This window comes from Eurytemora carolleeae, unplaced genomic scaffold (assembly GCF_000591075.1).
Source record: "Eurytemora carolleeae unplaced genomic scaffold, Eaff_2.0 scaffold2182, whole genome shotgun sequence".
In the NCBI taxonomy this organism is placed as follows: Eukaryota; Metazoa; Arthropoda; class Copepoda; order Calanoida; family Temoridae; genus Eurytemora; species Eurytemora carolleeae.
This window is the reverse complement of record NW_019398069.1, coordinates 11,266-21,709: the sequence shown is the minus strand read 5'-3', so window position 1 is coordinate 21,709 and position 10,444 is coordinate 11,266. Positions and strand designations below refer to the sequence as shown.

The window sequence follows — 10,444 nt, the reverse complement described above, 5'->3', positions numbered from 1 at the left end:
CAATCCCAATATTTAAATATAGTCAATGATGAGGCGGAATCCAATCCCAGTATTTAAATATAGCCAATGATGAGGCGGAAACCAATCCCAGTATTTAAATATAGCCAATGATGAGGTGGAAACCAATCCCAGTATTCAAATATAGTCAATGATGAGGCGGAAACCAATCGTAGTATTCAAATATTCCCTAAACAGGCTTTTTTTTTTTTTTTTTTTTGGTCCTAGCACTCTCATTTTTGACACTATCACCGTGAAATTTTGTGACTTTTGGCTTTTAATGAATAGTAATTTAAAGGATATTTTGTTATTTTTTTTTTAATTTACAGGGTAGGGTACAGGGCGGAAAAAAGTCCTGTCTGTGAAAAAAAAAATTTCTAAAATAGCCCATAACTTTTTTGTGACTAAAGCTACAGACCTAAAAACTATATTTTTGAAAAGCCCTTGAAAATGCATGTAGAAACATGTGTCACAGTGTGATATTTGTTTAAAACAAAAAAAGCAAACATGTTTGACCCTTTTTTAGGCATTTCTTCAATCCTCCCTAGCACCCAAAGTATTAAAGTTATCGGTATAATTTTTTTTCTATGAGAGTTGGGCTATGAACATGCATTTCAACCCTATACCTATTCTCTAAGGTCTTTTTCAAGAGGGGGGGGGGCGCCAAACACCCCTCCCCCAGGCTATACATAGATTCAGACCCCCTAGCCTTTATAGGGTTAATTTTCCAAATTCAGTTGTGAAAAGTAAAAACAGACAAATCGGCGAATTTTCTAGATCTGACTGATAACAATCAAATATAACATTGAAGCAGTTAAAGAAGCCTTGCTTGATACCAAAGAGAAAATGAAGGGAGGGGGGGGGGGTTAAAATTAGTTTAGGGAAAACTAAGCCAATGTCGGTATAACGTTGTGATAACCCATACCATCAAGATTTTGCAGTTGGAACCTTTGAACTTTGAAAACTAATCTGTATATCAAACGGATTAATAGAACTAAAACTAATTTTTGCCAAAATAGTGAAAGTCCACGTGTTTTATGCTCTGGGGAATTGAGTCTTTGCCACAAACACAAATGTAAAAATCCCTGTATCTTTGCTAACTGATCATGTAAACCTTTGATGTTTTAAACTTAGATTATGTAATCTAGCAGAAATCATAGTTTGAAATTTCGAAGGTCTGCAAAACCGTGATGCAAGGATAAAGTGATTAGAAAATCAGAGTTTGTGGCAAAGACTCAATTCCTCTCTAAAGGAATTGAGTCTTTGTCACAAACTCAAACTTTATAACCCCTATATCTTAACAACTAGATGCATGGTGTAAACCTTTCATATTTTAAACTTTGATCATTTATTCTACCAGAATTGATAGTTTGAAATATCTAAGGCCTACGACATTGGGCTACAAAGATAAAGGGATTTGAAATTTGAGTTTGTGCCTAAGACTCAATTCCTTCCCCGAGTTTCCTACGTGGACATAGAATAATAACGCTTTCTCAAACTAAGATTCAAATCTATTAAGTGCAATTCAGGTATAAGAAAAAGGCTGTTAAGTAGCAGGTATAAAAATAATGTTAAATTCAATTCAGGTATAAGAAAAAGGCTGTTAAGTGCAATGCAGGTATAAAAAAGGCTTTTAAGTGCAATGCAGGTATAAAAAAGGCTGTTAAGTACAATGCAGGTGTAAAAAAGGCTGTTCAGTACAATGCAGGTATAAAAAAAATTATGTTAAGTACAGCAATGCATGGATTAAAAAAGGCTGTTAAGTGCAATGCAGGTATAAAAAAAGGCTGTTAAGTACAATGAAGGTAAAAAAAGGCTGTTAAGTGCAATGCAGGTATAAAAAAGGCTGTAAAGTGCAATGCAGTTATAAAAAGGCTGTTAAGTACAATGCAGGTATAAAAAATGATGTTATGTACAGCAATGCAGGTATAAAAAAGGCTTTTATGTGCAATTACAGGTATAAAAAAGGCTGTTAAGTGCAATGCAGGTATAAAAAAGGCTGTTAAGTACAATACAGGTATATAAAAGGCTGTTAAGTATAATGCAGGTATAAAAAAGGCTGTTAAGTACAATGCAGGTATAAAAAAGGCTGTTATGTGCAATGCAGGTATAAAAGAAATGATGTTAAGTACAATGCAGGAATAAAAAAATGTCGGAAAAAAACTTTTTTCAACTTGATTTAACCTAAATTTCTTCGTTAAACATTAACTTACATTTTGATGTTTTGTAAATCTTAAAACTGCTGTTTTGTCCCAGAAGTAAAACAACTTCGGTAGAATTATCCAGTAGTCGACTTACAATGGGAACATACTAAACAGAACAAGATGGTACACTGTAACCTAGACAGAACAAGATGGTACACTGTAACCTAGACAGAACAAAATGGTACACTGTAACCTAGAAGAGGGTCAAATATTATTCGACATTACTGATAAAATTGTGGGAGCTCTAGAAGCTCTTAAAGTTATCCGGTTATATGTCAAAATACAATAAGAAAAGTTCTAATTGAAACAAATCAATTGAGTTTTTGCCACAAACTCAAATCTTCTGATCCCAATATCTTAGCAACCTGATGGTTCAAACCTTTGATATTTCAGACTTAGATTATTTTATCTATAAGTATTAATAGTTCGAAATATCTATAGGTCTGCGACATTGGATTACAAAGATATAGAGATTAGAAAATCAGAGTTTGTGGCAAAAACTCATCTTCTTAACTTCAGTTTAACGTGGTTAATGATTTTTAGATCATCAAAATATATTATTAATATCTGGGGGCCAGGCCCAGAGGCTCAAGTATGGTTGGTTTTACTTAATATATTGTATTCAATTTTTCAAGATTTAAGCCGGCGCTCAATTGAAACTGATTTTTGGAGGATTTGACACGCGGCTTAAATTCATTAAATTCGAAAACAGAACATCTAAAAAATACGACGAGTATATGTTTTTGCAACCTGATGGTGAAAATCTTTGATATTTCAAACTTATATTATTTGATCAAACAGAATTCATTAGTTTGAAAATTGAAACATCTAAGTATACGACATTTGGATGCAAAGATATACTATTCAGAAAATCAGAGTTTGTGGCAAGCACCCGATTCTTTTATTATATTTAAAAATAAGATTCAATTAAGAAATTCTACAAAAAAGTTTTGAAAACTTGATAAAAATATAAATATTTAGCAAAATAATATTTGTTCTTTATGCAGAGAAATTATTGTTTTTTAAGTTTATACATTTATAAGATTTCAAGATAACGGTATAATCGGTTTATATGCTAATTTTATAATAATTCAGTACGATAAGAAAATTATAGTAATTGATATCCGGGAGGGGAAAAAATTAAATTTTCAGAATTTTTAGATTAAATTTTTTTTGATATACCAAGTTACCATTCATCGACATTTTAAGGTTTAAATATTGTTTTAAGGTTTTTAGTTTGGCCGAAATCGGTGAAAGCCATTTAGTATAATCATCTTTTTTTATCTATTTATTTTATTTTACATTTTTTATGAGATCTTAATTTTAAAAAGAAAGCTTAAGTTGATGCAATTTTTTCCTTATTTTGATGTTTTCCTCGAGAAGTCAAGTCGACATGATGATTCCGCTACTACATAGTACATAGCTTTGCAAAAACTGATCTATTTGATCTTTCTTTATGCTTTTGAGATTTTTGGAAAAAAAATCTGCAAAAGTGGGTAAATTGCGAATTTTCTTTTTACAATTTTCCGAATTTTCTGTGATTCATTGTTTCATTATTGATAAAATTTCAGAATTTGATAAAAATCATATAAATACACATTTTTGCATTTCTGAACATTTGAATTTAAAGAAAAAAATTTCGCGGATTTTTGTTTGGCCCATCGGAGTACAAAAAAAAAATTCCAAACAATATTTTTAAAAATACCATACAACTCAAAAAAAAGCGTTGCACAAAAAAGATACAATTTTGCACCAGACGCCGCTTTTTTTTAACTCACCACCCTGTAAATGCAATGGCTTTACTTTTTTGTATATCTTTGAGGATACAGGGTGGAAAAGTTTCAAAAATCTTTAGTCAACTGTTTTCTCGGATTTAGAGAAGTACTTAATCGCTTCAAACTAAAAGTTTCTGTTGTGGATATTGTGCCCATGCCTTGAATCTCTGAACTAATCAAAGGGTCTTAAATTTTCTAATCCCATTATCCTTGCAACCTGATAGTGTAAACCTTTGATATTTTAAACTTTTCAGACTATTTAACGAAATAGAATTAATGGTTTGAAATATCTAAGGTCTACGACATTGGGTTGCAAAGATATAGGAATAAGAATAAATTAGAGTTTGTTGCAAAGGCTAAATTTCTTTATGCTTGTGTTGCGAGAAATCATAGAGAAGTTAACGTGCCTTTTATATAAAATTAAAAGTTTTTATTGAAATGGTGACTATTTTTAGGACGTAAATACAAAATAACTTTATTTTCACATATTTTCAATATTTCGATTATAAAATACATCATCATCACGTTTTGAAAATATTTTTGAGAGCAGGTTTAGAGAAAAAAAATAAGTTTTTTTTTTAATGGATTACCTCAAAATGGTTTCTCTTTTTCTTCTGCTGGTTGTGTTTACACTTCCACCTGAATACAAGGTGAAAAAAAACCAATTTTTTTATTCTACTGATTTAGTTTTCTAGGCTTATAAATAAAGCATTTTTTTTGGTTTTAAGGCTTTGAAAACATACGCAACAACTAAATTTAATTTCTATAACTTTGCTTTTCCTTACACTGTGAAAAATTATAAAATATATAAGCTTAAATGAAGCAAAACCATCGTTTGATAATGAAATATTTGAAAATCACTCAAGCTATTTAATCTTCAATCAGAGTCAAATTTGTAATTAAAGCGCTCAACTGCTCGACATCGAACCAAGGTTGTATAATAAGGTTGGTCACTCTGGATGCACTACAATTTCCGGAAAATGTCGTCTCCTTAGCAGAGATAGATAAAAACCTCATATGACGTCACTGATTAAAGAGGTGAGAGACAGAGTGACGTCATATTAGGTTTTTGTCGATCTATCTTAGGAGACGACATTTTCCGTTCACTGAACTGGAGCAACTATTTGGGCATTACACGTTTATTCCAATTTTCGGTCAAATTGATGGAGTTCAAAATAAAATATTAAAGTAGGTTTATTGCATCGTTTATTAATTTTTAGGGCTCATCTCAGCATAGAAGCTGAAAACATAAAAAATTTGGCCTATTTCCCAATAGTTTAAATCTATATATAAATTTGGCTTGTCTGTCTGTTTGTCTGTCTGTCTGTTTGTATCCAATAAACGTCAAAACGGCTGAACCGATCGGGCCCAAAATTTTTGTGGGACCTCATGGAGCCCTACAGGCGGCTTTATGTGAGGGGAGAGGAAAGGGGAGGATATTCCCCACCTAGAAAAAAAGATTTTAAAAAAGTGTGCATCATATTTTCCCCCTTCTTCCGCCCTCGCCCGTTTCACTCAAGAGGTTAAAATGGCCAAAATGCGTTTGAAAAAAATTCCAAAATGGGGAAAAATATACTAAATACATTTATCTATAAAGACTAAAAGGTTTTTTTTCATTATTTTTAGAAATTAAGTACATTTAATTTAACATCTGGAAATAAAAAATTAAGCGCATTTCACCAATGTTTTTAAATGTTAATATTTTTGGAAATTTTTATGCTTTTAAGGATTAATTGATTCAATGAAAAAATTAGTTTAATATCATTATCTACGTCCAATTATCATGAATTGAAGAAAATCTTTTTTCCAAAATAAAATAAGAATGGCCCCTGCTTCAATTTAATTCAATGAGAACCAGAAAATGTGGTGCCGTAGGGTTTCCAACGAAAAGGAAAAATCGTTTCGCGAAAATTTAGCATTTTTTGCAAAAAAAATTAGCGACCATTTTGCTTAATTTTCGCATTTCGTTCGACCGCAAAAAATTCGAAAATTTCGCAAAAAAATGGAAACTATAAAAAAAATCGCGAAAAATACAGAATTGTTAAAAACAAATGCAAAATTTTAGCGAACAGGTTGCGAGCCCAATTGATGGATTAACACAAAATATAGATATAGATTTAAGAACGATTAGGAGACATCAGACATTTCGTGAAATTATTTTCACATTTCGCATTTTCGCGAAATTAAAGTCATTATTAAGTGTATTTTATGATGTTACAATTGAAAAAATAGTTTAACAATAACTAATAAAATAACTTGTTCAGTGAAATGAGTCTGCTGTACAATTACTCGGTCTCATTTTATAAGTTATATATAAGTCAAAAAGTTGTCTCACTTTTCCAGAGTTTTCTGATTCTCACTGTAATACCAAGTAATTTAAACGTGGATACTCTTTTATTCATGTTTTCAGACAGAATGATGATTGGAAACATAAGTTAAAAACAACACAGATAGAACACTAGATGTCGTCTATTTAGAATTTAGGGGTTTTTCATTCACAATAACCCTGAGGCAGAAGCCCAAAGAAGTTCCGCGCGGGCAGCGTTGAATCGGAACTCTTTTGGGCGTCTTCCTCCGGGTTATTGTGAACAAAAAAAAACCGAATCTTGAGAGGACGACATCTAATGGTCTATCTGTGTTGTTATTAATTGCCTAGGTTCATGCCCTCAAGGCAGAACTGAATTTTATCTACTAGCGTAGTAATTACCCAGGCACATGCAGCAAAGCTGAATTCTTTCTAATAGCATAGTAATTACCTAGGTTCATGCCCTCTAGACAGAACTGAATTTTATCTACTAGCACAGAAATTACCTTGGTTCATGCCCTCTAGACAGAACTGAATTTTATCTACTAGCACAGTAATTACCTAGGTTCATGCCCTCTATACAGAACTGAATTTTATCTACTAGCACAGTAATTACCTAGGTTCATGCCCTCTATACAGAACTGAATTTTATCTACTAGCGTGCTGGTCAGATCTGTGTTGGGTAAGGATAGGTTTTTCAGGTATGAAGATAGGGTGGCGTCTCCCTGAATTTGTGCTGTTCGAACCAGATCTATGAACAGTAACCTGGAAAAGGATTAATTTAGAATATATTTTAAAATAGTTCGTTAACGAACGGCCAAAGTCATTGAACTTTAGATCGGTAACGAAGAGCAGTTCTTTTTAAAAAATCAACGGTTGAAAAAAAGAACGGATAAACTTTTTAAAAATACAGCAACGTTCGTTATTTTTTTCTGCTTAAAATTGCATGAAACTTGCAGAAAATAAAAAATATTAATGATTTTAAAGCTCAAACTTTGTAAATATATTTTTTTTAAATTCTTTTTTGAATTAAATTTTTTTAACAAAATTTAAAAAGTGCAAAAAAAAATTTTTCTCCGACCACTGTATCTTATTTTTATCTGATCATTCATCTGTTTTCTGTTCTTCTCTTTTAGATCTACACTTTCTAGTCTCTTGTAGACAAGGGAAAAATGCAGATTTTTGTTAAGGTATGTTAATACTTTTAAATTTACAATTAAATGGTATTTTAAACCCCCTCGGTTAGTTTGTATTTACCCTTTCCCAGTCAGATCTTTCCCACTGTACGGTACATCCACCAAAACCGGGTTCTTTGCGCCACATGTGTCACCAGCAACGTCATATCCGCTTCAAATCAAACCAAACATGGGTATTGGGCATTGCGGCTTTTATCCATCTCTGATAGTGATAATTTAACAGTATGATATGTTGGTAAATGATCTAGTGTTTTAGGAAATAAGAGTTTTCCGACTTAAAATTGTGAAATATATAAATATATCAAAATCAATTTATGATTTAAAACATACTATAGAATTGATAGAACAACGCGCAAATTCTTTTCATAAACATTCAGATTTTTTTGGAGCTGTGCAAATTTAATTTGGAAGGAGGTAAATCTTAAAAAATGTATAAAAATAATAAATGTTTTTAGTTTGGTTTTCTGCCTGATGATTCTGTTTGGATCCCCTGTCGCTACTCCATATCCGAAAAGAATTATCTGAAATATTTTAATCTTTTTCATCGAATAGACATAGCCTTTTAAGCACAACTTACTCATATGTATCTAACATGATTTTAATCACAGCTAAAGAAAATGCGCTGAGATACATATTCACAAAATACATATTGTACATTACAATAATACAGTATAATCACAGGGCAATTTGTTTCAAGTTCTTTTTTTCAAAGTTGTTTGTTTAGAAAGGTTTTTAGGTCATAAAATAGATTAAAAAGACTGCTTTATCGAATCTGGTACGCCCAGCTATATAGGCTGTAATCGTACTGGCACGGCATGCTATATTTGTTGAGCATGCATTATGACTGCCATCTAACGCCTCTTCTNAAAGAAAACATTCCGACAGATTTTTTTGAGACTTCCTTTTCTTCTTATTTTCTAAAATGTGGAAAGAACAAAATCCGGGAAGTTTAATAAAAAATCTCAAAAATCATGGATCCATCAAGACTGGGAAAGTGAAAGCGCAAAAGCAACTGACGTTCGCTCTCAGAGGAACAATTGCCAATTTTGAATTATGATTTTTTCTTGCATTTGGATATGTTTTGTATTTTGATTTTTACGGTCATTTTTTCTCTAACTATGTGAGATATTAACTGTTTAATAAATGTGTTTTCCTCAGATATTTTTTCTACTTAGATATATTTTTTGTTTGGTAAGTTTTCATGTGGATGTGTTTTGTATCTTGATATTTTTTATGCTTAGATATATTTTTTGTTTGATATGTTTTATATCTAATCTTGGTATTTTTTGTCGTTTGACATGTTTTGTGACGATATGCTTCGTATTGTGACGTCTTTTGATTTGATATTAATATTTGAATTGGTTTCATGGGTGTATGTGCAAGTAGTTTCTTAAATAAACCACGTGGCTCAAGTCCTAGTTAATGAATGAAATTGTATACTAACCATTCCAATAATGTACGCTATGAAGAGAATCAAGAAAATAACATCTGTACAACTTCTATTCTCCATCGGTCCCTCCAGCTCCTCCTCCTGTACAATACAGGGTTATATACACTGTACAGTACAGTAAAATACTTCTTGTAAACTAGACAAAAGCATGCTGGATGTACAAGTACATTAAATGCTGCGTATACATATAAAATAAAAATATATGTTTCAACTTTTATATATCTAGATGATAGAAATATATGAAAATATATAAAAATGTAATTAATTTGATTTTAAGATGATAATGTTAGCAGGACAGTGAGACCCATAAAACTGAGGAATAGAAAGACGATTTTTAAGCAAGAGTATTTTATTCAATTATAAAGAAAATAAATTTAACATTATAGCTTAAAACCCAACTAATTAAGTGAAATGGATCTGTTTACATTCCAGAATTGGAGGTGTTTTCATTTTCATTGAAGTATTTAAAGTCAAAACTTGAGCCTAACGGTCGTCAGCTTTAATCTAGTGTGGAAACGACGAAAATCACTTTTTAAATGCCGTACTTTTAAACATTTATTTAAATATAGCCAATGATGAGGCGGAAACCAATCCCTGTATTCAAATATAGCCAATGATGAGGCGGAAGCCAATCCCTGTATTCAAATATAGCCAATGATGAGGCGTAAACCAATCCCAGTATTTAAATATAGTCAATGATGAGGCGGAAACCAATCCCAGTATTCAAATATAGTCAATGATGAGGTGGAAACCAATCGTAGTATTCAAATATAGCCAATGATGAGGCGGAAACCAATCCCAGTATTTCCAATGCTTTACTTTTCTATATGAAATGCCGATACAATATATTATAAAAAAATTGACCACCTCCTCATCCTCCACTTTGTTGTTACAACAACAACTCATTATTCTTCAAAACATCTTTTATCTGAAAAAGAGTTAAAACATTAAAACCGATAAAAGTTAAAAGAAAGATAGAAAAATGGATTTTTTTATTCTTATAATTCTTAAATCTGTATTACAGATAAAACAGTATTTTTTAAATGGAACCTTTTAAGAATTAAAAATAAGAAAGATACTGTCGTATTTTCTATTTTGAAATCAGATAAATATTGTCTGCTGCGTTCATACAAAACTCACTATTACTGCAATTTAAAGTCATACATTGTTAGCAACGAAAAACAAGAATTACTCCATTATATTATCCATTAGTCAAGGTTTCTTTTCAGACTCGAGCACTTAACTCTTGAAATGGAGGGACAATTACATCAACATTCCCTTTACGAAAGTTCTGGAGATAAAAAATTAGAATGTCTTTTTAAAACGTTTTATATATATATATCTGTATTTATTATCAATTTGTTTTGAACTCAGCGGAAACTTGTCAAATCTTTTAGAAAAAAGTTACAAAATCTTACTATTTTTGATAATTAAGTACAAAAAATCCTGAATAAGTTAATTAATGAGAAAGAAGTTGAAATATTCAAAAGATATATAAAAAATTCTATTCAGAAATT

The 10,444-nt window shown here is 31.2% G+C and overlaps 1 protein-coding gene across 1 annotated transcript; it reads right to left on the bottom strand.

Annotated features, from left to right (window-relative positions):
• Positions 1-4,566: 4,566 nt before the first annotated feature.
• On the bottom strand, positions 4,567-9,863 carry LOC111716742 (choline transporter-like protein 1; the record flags this gene model as incomplete). Its single annotated transcript, XM_023492218.1, has 6 exons — positions 9,795-9,863; positions 8,922-9,008; positions 7,946-7,998; positions 7,539-7,628; positions 6,898-7,046; positions 4,567-4,615 (listed from the first exon to the last, which is right to left on the bottom strand). Coding segments are annotated over exons 1-6 (467 nt in total), but the record flags the coding sequence as incomplete, so codon positions are not given.
• Between the last annotated feature and the right edge of the window lie 581 nt (positions 9,864-10,444).